The sequence below is a fragment of the Orbicella franksi genome, chromosome 8, assembly GCF_964199315.1.
Source record: "Orbicella franksi chromosome 8, jaOrbFran1.1, whole genome shotgun sequence".
In the NCBI taxonomy this organism is placed as follows: Eukaryota; Metazoa; Cnidaria; class Anthozoa; order Scleractinia; family Merulinidae; genus Orbicella; species Orbicella franksi.
The window spans coordinates 5,634,872-5,649,645 of record NC_138152.1 but is presented as its reverse complement, the minus strand read 5'-3'; the positions used below and the strand labels follow the sequence as shown (position 1 = coordinate 5,649,645).

Genomic DNA, 14,774 nt, shown 5'->3' with positions numbered 1-14,774 from the left:
CTCGCCAGGTTACCAAGGAATAGACAACACAGCATGGTTACCAAGCACGTGAGAAATCGAGAAATAAGAGCTGTTAAAATTAGCAATTATATCTCGCAGGATGTAAACAGTAAATTCAACTTTAAAATGGCAAAATAAATCCTTTCTAACAGGCTTCGCTTACGGGCAGTAAAATAATAAATTGCGATTTTGCTGAGGACTTAGTGTGTTGTTGTCTACGAAGCTGTTCAGCTGGAGAAAATAAAACAATGAAATAGAGCTAACAGGAAAGATTGAGAGAGCAGTCATATTTGATTACTCAGATACAGCAACGAAACAAACATGAAAGGTGTCATAGCGCCTCGTCTGAAACGAAGCTTATCGAAACTGAACAAAACCAGGCAGCTGCAATCACTGTCCAAGGCTTGATTTCTGCTGCTCTCTCGAGTCTGGTCCTACTCCTTCAGGGAGGAGCGCGGGCTCTTTTCCTGAACAGCGGCTGATAATCGTGCCTATCACTGTCCAAATACCTTTCCTACACTTAGTACATCCCTATCGTACTAAACTTCGGCCATTGTACTCAACTTAACTCCCCATAAGAGTAAAGACGGTACCCCTCTAAAACAGATAAAAGTCACTTTGAAATGATCATCGGACACTTGAACAGCATGTGTTGGAAAATACTTAGTGGGGACGTACAACTGACGTTGAGTAGGAGAGAAAAAAAGAAAAACAATTTAGGGAGATAATGTTTGTTCTGACTAAACCCGTGATTTAACTCATGGTAACACATGAGACTCTAAATATACACAGCTGATGATACGCTCATGAAGGCGCCACTCGCCAATAACGTAACGCTCAAACCTTCAGGGTGAGTGAGGCAAGAAGAGAAACATAAACGTTAAGGTCGTGTTCTACTGGGATCAACCGTTTCAACCGCAACCGGTTCGGGTTGATACGATTGACGTTTCTCAACAAAACACTTTTCCAACCGTTTTCGGTTGAAACGCGTTAACCCCTGATAATAGTCCTCACGCGAGCTACAATCACGCGACATCCTCGCACAAATGCTTTTTCAACTGTTTCAACCTGGTTTAAAGGACGGTTGAAAAAGTTGATCCACCAAACCAACCGATAGAACGTAAAAAACCCAACCAACCAGAAACAGATGATCCCAGTAGAAGTTCTACAACAAACCTAAGTTCTACAACAAGCGGCAAGCGTAATTTTCACGCTCGTTCAAACTGCTTTGAATGGACACAGGCTTAACGGTATGATAACGGCGTGTGACTCGCGAAGATCGCGTCCTTTTCATGCAACAGCGCTCTACTCGCTTGCGCGTACACTTACTATCTTCAGACAATGAAAAACAAACAAACAAACAAACAAACAAACAAATCAACGCACAGTTTTTGACAGTCGTATGTCGAATCGGGCGAACAGAATACTAGTACAGTCACTCTACGCTATACACTCCAAGTTGGTCAGAACTCCTTTAAACACTCGAAGAGAACAGCCTTTCAAAAAGTAACGTATAAAATCTAGCTGCTCCCTTTTCCTGATAGCGATCTTGTTGATGGGAACAGTAGCCTTGACATACCACGCATCACTTTCAAGGTTATAGCACTCAACTTTATTGCTGAATTTCCCTGGACTCTGATAACGCATTTTCGTGCGCCCACCCAGTACGTATAAAGTCTCGTCAACCAACATCATACTCCCCCAAGTTCGACGAAGTGTCAAGTTGGACACAAACTGCCACTCGTCAGTTAAAATGTTGTAAACTTCACAAGTTTCCAGGTATACAATTTCCAGTCCATCCGATGTCGAACCTCCAGCAATGAAAATCTTTTCATTTTTACAGACACCAAAAGCGTCACACCTCGCCTGATTCAAAGGCGCTATTTTTTTGCCATTCATTTTTCTCAGTATTAAACCTTGTACATTCCGAGAGCGATCTGTCTGACCTGTTCCTTACACGTCCACCGATGACGTACATGTAACTGTCTACAGCCACAACGCAAAAAGATACTCTATCAACCCAGTTATGCAAGGGCGTCAACGAATTTGAGTCGAGGCTGGCTGCCCAAAGAGTGGTCGAGTCAGTTTCTTCTACAATGAAACAGATTTGGTTTTCGACAACCAACGGCTTTCCTACGGAGAATGGGAGGTTGTTTGTCCACGGTGCTGGAGACCAGCGGTTCGAATCTGGGTCATAGCATTGCGATCTGGCTATATCATCAGTAATAAAAAACACTTTGCCTCGACAAGAAACTGTCGCGGAAACTTTGTGTTCCGTGGTCTTGAGTCGCTGGCATTCAGTTGCTGGCAGAAGGTACCATTCGTCTGTTGCTGGAAGATAAAAGCACGGTTGCAGTTCTCCAAAAGAATCCGCGATCACAATAACATTTATCGTTAAAGATTTCCTAGGAGAATGCGAGCGTGAAAAATCACAATCTGTTGGCCGATCAAGCCACTCTAATGCGCCTCTCACACTGTCGAGGCAGTCTACGTTTTCTCTCACAAGACCATGAGTAACGACATGACTCCGTAAATAGTCACGCGATACATAAGTAAGTCGTACATGACTAAACAGTTCGCTGAATTTTCCGCTTCTTCCGCGTTTGTCGTGATCAATCCATCTTAGTATGATTTCAAAAACGTTTTCCTCGGCGTCAATCACTATCTCATCGCTTGAAATCCATTTTTCAACCTCATGGCTTGGCAAATTTAGAAACTCGTTTGAAGTAGTGACGGTGGTAAAGTTTGAATTGATGATTTTCCGGGTGCTCGCGATCAGCGTCTCACATGAATATTGTTCTGCCAAGTGGTTAATTGAAAAGCAGGTCTCAGTGGTGATGCGTTGCACGAGAAATTTTTCGGCGATAGTTTTAAGATTTGAAAGGAGAAGAAAATCAGCCGTTTCGATCAGGTTCTCTGCATTTTCTTGAGTAGAAATCAGAATACTGCCACTGTAAATAAACCGCAGAATGTCCGCCATCTGAGACTCGGTTATCGTGTGAAGCCGAATAACTCCTTCATTACTCTCTTTCATGTTGCTGCTGAGAAGCCTTTCAAAGAATGGACTCGCTTTTGAAAGAACTTTTCGGTGAGCATGGAACTGCTTTCCATCCTTCACCACCAAAGTTATGTCAAATGGAGCTACACCTTGACATGAGATTACCTCACCGAAGTCAAGTCGATTCATGTTACTTTTTGGGTTGAACTTTGTCCTGATTCGTGGTCAGCGGTTGGGTTGCTGGTCGAAACCCAGAAAAAAAAAATTGGGGGAGGGGGGGGGGGGGGGCGGTGGGAGCTGTTCTTGGCTTTAACAATAACATTGACAGAATGGAAATCGGTAATACCCAGAACCCGTTGAAGATAGGAATTATTTTTAAATTGATGATTATTATTGGTTGTGGTGTAAGTGGACTTCACCAGAAACTGAAGGAGAAGGGCCTGATGGGGAAACACCGTCGAAAATGGAAAATTTTTGTCGTGGCTGTCTTAAATTTAATTGAAAGAAGGACAATTCGTCGTTGAACTGTTCGGCGAAAAATGGATGACCAAAGCCGTTTGAAATTACGGAAAAATAAATAAGGAGCCGTCATGCAACATGGTCTCCCTTAACGTTTAGGGGAGTAGGGAGGGGGTAAGGCGAGCCCATTATTGGACGATTGTAGTGCAGGACATTTTTAACCAAAAGGAAAAATGAAGTTCACCGAATGCTGAGGACGGCACACAACAACAAGTACAACAAAAGTAAAACTGTTTTTACTAGCACTTGCGATCGTGACACTGTTGAAAAAAGTCTGGTGGTCGAGGACATGAAGAAATAGTGTATGATGTCATTGGTGATCTATTTATAGTCCCTCGCTTCAACGTGATGCAATACAGCTGTAAACAAACGAAATAACACATTCGGGATATAAAAGTACCTTTCCTTGAGTTTTCTTCATTCTCGAAACACTGAAAGCAACATGAAAAATACCTCCACAGAAAATTTTTATCGCCAAACAAATCGGCAATGTAGGCAAAATGGGAATAGTCGCCCGACAAGCCGTGACAACAACTTCTTCACGAACTTTTATACAGTCACATAATCGAAGGTGTTTTACGCGGCAAAACACGATCGAAGATCCTTTGCTAGAAGATGCTCAAATATATGTCGGAGAAAACTTCGTCGTCAAACATGGAAATCTATTTAACCTTCGCCGTAAAGTTTGCTCGCAAAACCATCCTGGGGTCGTATTTACAGAGCTAAGGCCACTGAAGCCAGTATCACAAATGTCCTTGTCTAATGGAGCTAAACGAATGCGTACATGTCCGAATGCCGGTGGAAGCTCGGAGAAAAGTGAAGTGCTCAGTTTTGAGTTACTTCAGAGGTGTTTTGGAGCAGATCTACAGAAAACTGAGATGGAGGTTCAGTATTTTCCCGAAGGGGGCGCTATCACCGATTACACTTGCGAGATGTTCAGCACAAGACTTGGAGTCTCTGTGACACGAGCTATGAAGTATGACGGAGATTTCACAGTCGAAGATGCCGAAAGGTTACTAAACAAAAAGCTCCGTGGAGTGTTAAGGTCCACCAAAAACACCATGGAAAGATGGAGCAAGCAAATTTTACACGTATGGGCAACATCTCTTGCCGTGTCTGTTGTTATTGCAGAGGCTTACAATCAAATTCCCAAGGACTTGAGGTCCAACACGGTTGTGTTAGTGACTGTCACTGAAAACAATGAAGTGTTTTCAAATTAAGTTATTTCACAAGTTTGAAGTTTAGATTGTAATATAACATAATTTATTAACTTTAAGTATGATTAATTTCAGCGAAATAGTCACTTCATGTACTATTTTAGCGTTTTATACTGTTGTTGCCTATGGCTGTTTTTGTTTATTTATTTGGCTACATTTACTTTATAATTATGCTTGCTTTGGTAGGTCCAGCTCAGCTATAAGGGCTGCCCATTTAATGACCTACAAAACAGAAACGTATATATATATATGTATGTACAATGTAAATAGAGATAGCTTCGTTCCAGACTTTTCCTGACAAATTTTTAAGAAACTGTTGTATAAATTTGTATGTAAATTTGTAAAATAATAAAGAGATATCACTGTTGTTTTTGTGACTGTTATGGAAAACAATGAAGTGTTTTCAAATTACGTTATTTGACAAATGTAATCATAGATAGCTTTCTTTCAGAGTGTTAGATACCAATTTTTAAGAAACTGTTCTATAAATATCTGAAAAATCTCGTTTATTTTTTCTCAAGACCTGCAATAGGAAGAAACCAAGGACTTAGGCACAATGGCTAGGCTTAATCAATATTATTTCAAGCCATTTGTGATGGACCGCGGCTAAAAACAACAGAAACAATGAACCTTTTATAGCCCTTAAAACAATGGAGGTTGTGAAAAATGGAGTGAATGAAATTACAGGTTTGAAGAGGTGCACAGCTTACTGATTAAAATGTGTTCCGAAAATATCCATACCCCTCCCATAGAGGGTTTTTGGTATGAACCCCTCACCTCCCCCCTACCCTACTGGAAACTCCAGTTTTGGTTCATACTTTCCTTTAAAAATTTGGGCTTTTGAGACACCCCCATTTGCCCTTGGAATTTCCAGTAACACTCCTTGAGGGATATTTTCTGGAAACATACACTGGTACAGGTGGGAGACAGGGTACATTGCTTGCTGAATGTCAGCATAAGGGCTCCGAATTTAAACCTCCAAGTTCATACATTTTGTTCTGGTGTAAAATGCTTTCTTCTTACAGGACCACACATCAACTACAGCAATCTGACAAAGAATGGACTTGAGCATCAGCCTTCCACAAAGATTTAACAATCATGCTACGGACACCCATGTTGATTAACCTGTGAGACAGAGATTCAATTATCTTTCTGCTTGACAAGGCACAAGAGGGTCTCTAATCCAGCAGAAAGAGGATGGAATCTCTGTCTTGCAGAGCAAGTGTGGATCAATGAACCATTAGACTCTGTAAGCACTGTCCTTTTTATTTAACAACTGGTACATCAAGACTGTACAAATATTTTCAAACAATAGGCCATATTCATATTCATGGTACTGGACTGAAACTGGGAGGCGCGGTGGCCTCATGGTTAGTGCACTCGTCTCTGGATCGAGCGGTCCAGGTTTGAGCCCTGGCCGGGGACATTGAGTTGTGTTCTTGGGCAAGACACTTTACTCTCACAGTGCCTCTCTCCACCCAGGTGTATAAATGGGTACCGGCGAACTTAATGCTGGGGGTAACCCTGTGATGGACTAGCATCCCATCCAGGGGGGAGTAGAAATACTCCTAGTCGCTTCATGCTACAGAAACCGGGATAAGCTCCGGCCTGATGGGCCACTTGGCTCGTATGCAGACTTTACCTTTACCTTACTGGACTGAAACTAGCTTGCAACTGAGGCTAATGTGGGCTCTACTTAGTGATATTCCCCCACATGAGCCTCTACTGCAAGCTAATTCCAGTTCAATCCCGAGAATACAAATATAAGGCCTATTGATTAACCATTCCTACATGTTTATAGAACAGTATAATTATCATGGGTCCAACATGTGATGGTAAAAAGAACTCACGTCCATCTTGCATGTGGCACAAGGAAACTCCTTTGTCAAAAATGGTTCGTACCTACAATATCAATACAAATAAACACAGAAAAATCAACAACTACAGTCAAGCCCTGATTATTCTTGATTAAACTGATTTTCCAGACTTCAGCTTATTGTTACTTAAAATTTATGTAGCTGATGTGAAGCACAAGGAAATGTATGGGTGTGAGTTCCTATTGGTTTTGGTTTTACTTTCAATTTGGATGACAAAGCAGGGGAGCATTTTAAGCGAATTGCTATTAGTGTATTTATGCAAAAGCAAAGCAAAATAATGTGAAGCACAAGGAAATGTATAGGTGTGGTCTATCTATAATGTAAATGTCACTTTCAAAACTCATTAGTGAAAACAACTAATGGAACTTTACTGATTAAAAGGTCTTTTTCAGTGGTGGATCCAGATCTTGAGCTAAAGGGAGGGGGAGGGGGAGGGTTTTTTTTTTATTTTTTGGCTTGCCTTGCCGGCTTTTCCACCTTCTGCGATTTCTTTTTACACAAAATTATGGGGGGTGGGAGGACCCCCCCATCCCCTCCTCTAGATCTGCCATTGTTTTTACTGAAACCTAATAAAGACCTTACCAGAAATTCACAGCCACATTCCTTGGTTCTTCCCGACTGGGATATGATTGGACCTCGTGCCACCAGAATGAAGGCATAAACAAGACATCACCTTCATTGATTGTACAATTCAAGGCACGTGCCTCCTTAAACTTTGGAAATCTGCGGTAATCTGGATTAAGAATGTCAACTGGAGACATGACCATTGATGTACTTTCCAGTAGTTTTTTGCGGCGGAACTTTCTGCTGGCTGCATTGTAGTCTAGTGTAGCTTCCTGGATGTGTGCTTCATATAGTTTTGTGTTGTCATGTGGCTCATAAATAAATAATTGTTTTTTTCCACTGATCTGGAGGAAACAAATATTCATGTCAGACAGTCACATGGCATGTGGATCTATAAGTACAAGTAGACTTTGAATACAGTGCTGAGTTTAACTGATTTAACTTTGAGGAAACTTTAAAATCATTCTATTCTTCCAGCCTAAAATAATATGTATATAAAATATAATTATTATATCTATATTATACATTTTTACAGGAAAAGCATTTGTAATGCATGCCTCCCAGCCCCCACCCATGCAAGGAAACAAAAGTACCGTGATGATGTAGCACTAAAACTTGCCAACACAGACAGGTTTAATAATAATTCTTCCTGCTTGTTGTTTTTCCTTTTGTCAAATAATACTATCTGTTGTTTCATGGCGGCATTAGAAACAACATGCAGGAATCAATCCGTGTCAGCTGGCTAGCACTTAAGAGCAATCTGCATAATGTCTGTGAGAGAAGAATTAAGGCATTTCACAAATAAGGATGTCTGATTATTCAACTTTTAATCTACGTATGTAAACAAATTCCCCAACTTCAGACTACAAGAAATATATGGTTAGAAGTAACAGAGCTCAATGTTGCAACTGCTGGGTTCACCAATGCAACCAATTTTTGTTCACTGGTGACTAACTTTTCACGCTTTTCACTGAAATACTTTTGCCGTCAACTAAGTCTGAAACCTTAGGGGCCAGCTGGCCCCAAGGTTTTTTCCTGAAAGTAGAGCCCTGAGTAAGGAGAACTTGTATTTTGACTAACCTGACATAGAAAGTTGTCAAAGGGATCAAAATGCAGCTTGCCCAATGTATTTCCATTGCTAAGCCAAATATTAAGATGTCGTCGTTTTAATTCCCCAGAAAGAAAAGGCATCTCTTTGATGTCCTGCTCAAGTTCTGGTAGTAAACTAGGTATAGAAGAGTATTCTAGATAAGCAGAAATGTTACTGTCATTGGATGACTGCAAAATGCTCATAAATGTAGAGAAAGGAATTTCCAGAAATGCAGGACGAACCACCACTAAATCTGGAAATGGTAACTGCGATTTGACCACATCAGGAAACTTGAAATCTTTAAAGTCTTCAAAGTCATGAGCCTTTTCGCATCCCTCATATTCACCATAAGGGGCGAATGCTACTCGTACCATCTTGTCACCAAACTTTGTTGTTAGAAATTCTGTCGTCCACTTTTTCATCGCAGGCCAGTTTTTTAATGCACCTAGATGATAAATACAAAAACAAAGAGGCAAAACATGACCCTGAGGTTCAACACCAAAGTTCTTCTGACAGCTTTCATACAATGATTTGAGTCTTTTGGGAGGAATCTGGGCTTTGATCAACAGGCTTAATTAAAAGGGATGGTCAGGTCTTTAATTATTCTTCTCAATCATCTGTTATTTTGTTACAACAAGACAGTAAGATGACTAGATGGATCTTGCAGAGAATGTGGTAAAAGGAAACACTCGCCAACTCATTTGGAAATTTTAGTGTAACTTCATACTCTACTTTAACGATTTCAGGCTAGCAAATGCAATCTCTAGACAAGTTCATTGGGTTTTCATGAACATTCACATGTTTGGAATTGTTTTAACTGACAACAAGAGGCATGCTGATAAGGGGGGGGAGGGGTGTGGGGTTGGGGTGCATCAGGGTCTATGAAAAAGTTTGGTATTATGTAACTTCCACTTAGTGAAATTATTCGGTTCACAAACTCATTGAATTTTTTTTTACCTGTGATCACTACTGGTTTTGATCGAAAGAAATATTCATGGAAAAATTTTTCTTTGGAAGGTAAGGGAATTCTCTCACATGTGGAGCCAATGTTGACAGGTCCAGAATATGAGGCATGGTTCGGACCGTCACTGTTTGGGACCCGATACAAATTATCTATTATTCTTTTCCTTGCTAAACCAGCAGACGATAAACTTCCATCCAACTGCCTGAAAGTACCGCATTTGGCGTTAATAAATGCAAGCAATTCTTGAAGAGTTCTTGATCCGTAGTAACGTTCAGCTTTGGGTCGTTTTTGCCAACTTGGTTGGATGAGGCAAGTTCTGTCCACCAATTTGCGCGGAAAAAACGCTAGATCTTCTTGATCAACCATATCTAGACTCCTGCTATTTTCCCAGGTGATCGAGCTACCATCAGACTGTTTTAATACTCCAATGCTTGCACTACTTTCATTCTTAAAAGCCTGCGAAAGTTTGTGAAGAATCGAGGTAAGCTCACACATGGGCTGCAAAGCAACTAATACACAGGCACTCCTGACTGATGCAGTGATATTTGTAAGAGAGTATTCATCAAGAACCTCAAATTCTGCTATACTCATACCAGCAAATAACAAAATATGTAAAAGGTAAAATAATTTGAACCGTAAGGGCCGTAATAGTGATCTTGTTGTGGCCGCCATGTTGATCAAATGTTGTGTGACTGTTACATTGTAACTGAAAGGGATTGGAGACTAAATACGTGGCGCTCTGTCCGAAATTTTTCAAAACGTCCGAGGGAGTGAGGGCAGGGGCCCGTTTCTCGAAAGTCCCGGAAACTTTTCGGGCCCGGAGAGCCGTAGCAAAATCTCTACCCTTACTATTACAGAGCTGTTTTGTTTACATATTGTTAATATGAACAGAGGTTCCCTTCATACAAGAAGTTTCAGGCGTATACACTTCTCCGTTTTTAGATACAGATGAACTAAAAATGGCTTTACGGGCTCGGAAAGTTTCCGGGGCTTTCGAGAAACGGGTCCCAGGTCCCTGGGGAGCCCCCGGAGGGGCAGGTAGTAAAGGTAGAAGCTTGGTTTGGGGTTAATGTGTATCTTCGTGTTTTGAATAGCGGGAATGATATTTATTAAAGAGACTTTCTCCACCGTAAGAAGGCGAGAGTGGAGTTGTTGAAAAAAATTGACATTGAGCTGCGAAAAATGACTAATGTACAATTAACTGCTTAACTGAATGTAACACATTTTACTATCCGTAAGACAATACTGATCTACACAGCTAGTACAAGATTTATTGGAATCAGGGATGTTTTAAGTCGTCAACAGTATAGATATGGTAACAAAGACTTCAGAGCGGTTACTTTAAAATAGCTTTCGCCGACATAGTTAATCAATTCAATAACTCATGTTGCGTTTGAACCAGCTTGGCAAAATCTTTCTCAGAGAGTTCAGATTGTAATTCTTGTTTAGACAAGACTAATTCTATTGCACGTAGCTTGCTCTGATTATAAGCAGACCAATTGATAATCACATAAATTTCGGACAGAACACTTCTGCCCATGAGATAAGCGACAGCTTGGAAAGCGATGTAGGCACTCTCTAAATGTACGTGCAGCAAATAGTCTGCCAAGAAACGCATCTGGATAAACCTTTGGCCTTCGATCGTTCGTTTGACTACTGAGCCGGTTACTGCACTGGCCTGTTTTGTTGGTTTTCCGAGAACTACCATCAACAGCTTCATGACCTTTTTAGCGTCGTCATCATCGGTGTGGAATTTGGGGCCATTTACCCATTTCTTTACCACAAAATCATAAATGGCGTCACAGTACTTCTCGTGTAGTCGCGCTGCCCAAAAGAGAGATTCCTTGACCGAAAGATTGGTCAGGTGTTCTTGAAACCCTGCAGAATTGCTTTCAAAGCCAGCTTCGCCCTGTGTAGTGGGATGAAGAGTTAAGAATACGTTAAATACTGCAAGTGTTACCGCGCTGCTTTCTGTTACTTTCAGCTGATCTGCGGCTAAGTACTCCTCTAACAGTGAAAGCACCATGCTTGACGTTGAACTTTCAGCGGCATGTGAAACTTCAGAAAGAGCTGCAAGCAGCTGTGCGTACTTCTGTGTGCTTCCATCCAGTTTAGCTTCGTGCAGAAGCCGGGCTTTCTTGACCAGACAGTCTGCTTCACATTGGTGGTTTTTCTCCATTTTTATGCCTTTTAGGATGTAAGCCAAAGCCATCACAAGAAAATTGTATTTGCAGTTTTGAACAAACTTTTCATGGTTTTCTTTGAGCTGCTGAGAGAGAGAAGTATCGAAGAAAACCGGAAGTGCGTGATTGGTTTCAATATAACGACACAGGGATTGCGTTACAGTGGCTCGAACGTCTCTGAGAGCGTGACATGCTTTCCAAATTTCCTCTGAAGAACGGTGATCTATCATATTATTCTTAGAAATGAAGTAGCTTGGGACAGAACCGTTGGCGTAGAATGAAATAATAAAGTCAAGAAGTTCAAGAATATTCGTCCCTAAGCTCTGTTTCCCCCACGATTCGACTCCCTTCTGCTCAAGGAACCAAAACAAACAAGTTTTGAGATGATACGACGCGAACACATCAATGTCACGCAGCTTCATCTCGCTCTTGATCAGCGACTTCAGAACAGAGTAAGCTAACTTGTGATTCTCTGTTAGGAATCCAGCGAGCGTCATCTCAGCTACCGAAAAAGAATATCTCCATTCAAATTCTCGTAAGCTGCTGGTATGGGAACCAACTGGCACGAGGTGGCAGCCCTTTGCTGATATCGAGGAGATGAGCTCCGGGCTCGGCCAGTTCTGACGTCTGTCTCGGTGTATCCATTCCTCCGCTTGTGAGGGCCAGAATTCACATTTGAGACCATAAACAAAGTCTCGATTAACAATGAAAGACCCTCCAGTATAGGGAAGAGAATACGACGGGCCTGTGATGGTGCCGTCACCTACAGCCATTAAGGTGGTGCGACTGAGAGGAATCGAATCTTGACTGTTCTCAATGAATTCAGAGTTCTGAAGGCAGTGCTCCCGAATGAAAGATGTATCCATCGGATGAAAGACTTTCTTTTTTGACACGTGTGCATAGCCCGGGTGTAACGCGTCAAAGGTGTACAAGATATCCTCCGCGACGTTCATGTTTGCAGCTATCGTTGAGCCTTCGCCGCCTTCACCGACTCCAGACAAATCTTGCTCCACATTGACACTTTTCTCTGGATCTTTCTCTTCTCGCCGCATTCCCTCATGTACTTTTAAGTTGGTTCTTATGATCATATGATCGGCATCGGTGTTCCACGCTTGTCGTTTCTCTAGATGAGGAAGAGAAAGTCCTTCGAATCCACTTCCGGTATGGATTACTTCAACGTCGGGATTGTTGTGACAACATTTTTCTAAGTCTTGGGCAAGTCGATTAATATTCTCTTCCATGTCTTCTCTAAAAATGTTAAAAAACGGCACCAAGCTCAATGCTAACTTCAAACACACTTTCTCTGAGTCTTCCATGTTGTTACAACTTTGTTCTGTTGGCGAATGTCACGTGCTGAGCACGCGCTCGAGACAGATCAAAGGGCTCTTTGAGCTAACTACCCTAAACACAAGACAGTTGCTGCTGAGTATCACTGCTAGTTGCTATGGTCCTCGGCCATCAGTTCCTCTTCTCCCGTCTCTTTCTAATATTACGTAGTCAGCGCCAGGTCAGCAGAATTACCCAAAACATGCACTTTACAACCAAGCAAATGACTGACTGACCACCCACATGCTGAAGGAAACTGGTGTTTATCTTTTCTTCTCATCAAGCTCTGTCACTAATCGGCTTGTTTACGTGGATCCGCAATATTTTTAATGTCGGACTGCTGTCAAAAAGTCACAAGCGAACCACTCTCGTTTCTTGAGGTCGTGTTACTTTTTCTTCCTGTGACAAGTTGCGGGTTCACTTTGGTATGTACTCAAAAAAAATGTACGGGGTCTGGAAGTTAGGATGCTACCATACAGGTGCAAGGTGAAATTAAATGTGACCTTAAATGCTATTTTTATTTTAATGGGAGGCGCGGTGGCCTCATGGTTAGTGCACTCGACTCCGGAGTGAGCAGTCTGGGTTTGAGCCCTGGCTGGGGACACTGTGTTGTGTTTTTGGGCAAGACACTTAACTCTCACAGTGCCTCTCTCCACCCAGGAGTACTAGGAGTATAAATGGGTACCGGCGAATTGTGGGGGAAACCTAACAAATTGCGGGGGAGTGACCTGCGATAGACTAGCATCCCGTTCAGGGGGAGTGAAAATACTCCTAGCCGCTTCATGCTACAGAAACCGGGATAAGCTCTGGCAGCTATAAGCCATTCGTCTCCAAGGCTTCGCTTTCTTTAAATGCTATTTTGGTCAGCAAATCAAACCTCTTTCATGATGATAAATCACTAAATTAAAAATCATTTTGATGATTCAGCTGAGATCAACCCGAAAAATGCTAACTGCAAATCAAGAAATCACTAAATTAACCAATTTTTTTTTTCTTCGGGCATTTCAATTTGAGTAAGGACGTAAAACAACCCGGAGTAACAAACACGACACATGTACTACACATGCACTTGAATTTAAGGTCCTGTCCACACTATGCCGGAAAATTTGAAAACGCATCAAATGTGTTCCGTCCACACTACGTCAGATAAATTTTAAAAACGCAACAATAAGCGCCATTTTGGATTTGTGTTTGAGGATAACTTGGGCAGGGAAATAACCCGATTATCGTGACGTCAAGGTTTTCGAAAGGCTCCGTTTTTAAAATGTTTACCGTTAACAATAAAACGCAAAGCCGGCGTTTTCAAATTCCTCCGGTTTGAAAAGCGTTTACGAATAGCTCTAGGGTTTTCAACTTTTTGGCAACTTCTTGTATATCTTTTGAGCAACTTTTCGCTCTCTGAGCAATTTCTAGTTTTTTTTATCAATTCTGAGAAATTGGAGCAGCTTTTAGTAGTTAAATTGGCCATGCTTCCATATTTCGCAGTGTTTTAGTAGACAATTTATGAATTTCCTGTGAAAAAAGGAGCCAGATATCCTCCTCCCCCCTTGCCCCTGGGGCGGATGATGGGTGCAAGATGGATGCAGCCGGGCTGCTAGGTCATCGGTTTTTTTTTTAAAGAAAATTCAAAATGGTGGACGGCGATTCACACTCGATTGACTCGAGTGTCCTTGATGAAGAATTTTTACAAGCTTAATATTAATATTTGGTTTTGATTAAGGACAATGTTATTTAGCAACGCTGGTTACGCCGCAAAATTGTACAAAAATGCTTAGAAATCTTACTTTTGTTGTACAATTTCCGTCAATTTGTATATTTTTGCATCAGACCAAATAAAGGAAGAGAGCAACAAAATTGTTTTTGTTTTTTTTGTTTTTTTAAGCAATTTTTGAGCAACTTGCGTTACAGAAAGCAACTTTTGCTTTTTTGAGCAACTTTTTGAGAAATAGCGGGCAACTTTTTGGGAAATCTCGAGAAACTTGTGGAAAGCCCTAAATAGCTCCGTTTTCGTGACGGATTAGTGTGAACGGTAGGCC

The 14,774-nt window shown here is 41.4% G+C and overlaps 5 protein-coding genes across 7 annotated transcripts in view; 2 read left to right on the top strand and 3 right to left on the bottom strand.

The window, feature by feature from the left end:
* The window catches only part of LOC145494925 (uncharacterized), a 7,450-nt gene extending 7,253 nt beyond the window's left edge, over positions 1–197 (top strand). For both annotated transcript variants that reach the window (XM_081474491.1, XM_081474490.1), the window contains exon 9: positions 1–197. This exon is cut by the window's left edge and continues 162 nt beyond it. In XM_081474491.1, the coding sequence (XP_081330617.1) occupies positions 1–23 (23 nt within the window). In that variant the 3' untranslated portion in view covers positions 24–197.
* An 89-nt stretch (positions 198–286) lies between these two features.
* LOC145494924 (kelch-like protein 12) lies at positions 287–3,267 on the bottom strand. Its single transcript, XM_081474488.1, has one exon. It carries the CDS (start codon positions 3,185–3,187, stop codon positions 1,856–1,858), a length of 1,332 nt encoding a protein of 443 aa, XP_081330614.1. The 5' UTR covers positions 3,188–3,267; the 3' UTR covers positions 287–1,855.
* Positions 3,268–3,861: 594 nt separating this feature from the next.
* Positions 3,862–4,737, top strand: LOC145494926 (AAC-rich mRNA AAC4 protein-like). The gene has a single exon (XM_081474492.1). The coding sequence runs from the start codon at positions 4,018–4,020 to the stop codon at positions 4,735–4,737; it is 720 nt and encodes a 239-aa protein (XP_081330618.1). The 5' UTR covers positions 3,862–4,017.
* A 446-nt stretch (positions 4,738–5,183) lies between these two features.
* Positions 5,184–9,901, bottom strand: LOC145494664 (bifunctional peptidase and (3S)-lysyl hydroxylase JMJD7-like). Of its 2 annotated transcripts, none has more exons than XM_081474203.1 (4): positions 9,223–9,901; positions 8,256–8,710; positions 7,194–7,519; positions 5,184–6,636 (listed from the first exon to the last, which is right to left on the bottom strand). In XM_081474203.1, the coding sequence occupies exons 1-4, from the start codon at positions 9,899–9,901 to the stop codon at positions 6,549–6,551; spliced, it is 1,548 nt and encodes a 515-aa protein (XP_081330329.1). In that variant the 3' UTR covers positions 5,184–6,548. The 2 variants fall into 2 exon arrangements, with proteins under 2 accessions (XP_081330329.1, XP_081330331.1); XM_081474205.1 differs by having other exon boundaries at positions 9,301–9,901.
* Positions 9,902–10,573: 672 nt separating this feature from the next.
* On the bottom strand, positions 10,574–13,824 carry LOC145494663 (cyclic GMP-AMP synthase-like receptor 2). Its single transcript, XM_081474202.1, has one exon. It carries the CDS (start codon positions 12,726–12,728, stop codon positions 10,599–10,601), a length of 2,130 nt encoding a protein of 709 aa, XP_081330328.1. The 5' UTR covers positions 12,729–13,824; the 3' UTR covers positions 10,574–10,598.
* Between the last annotated feature and the right edge of the window lie 950 nt (positions 13,825–14,774).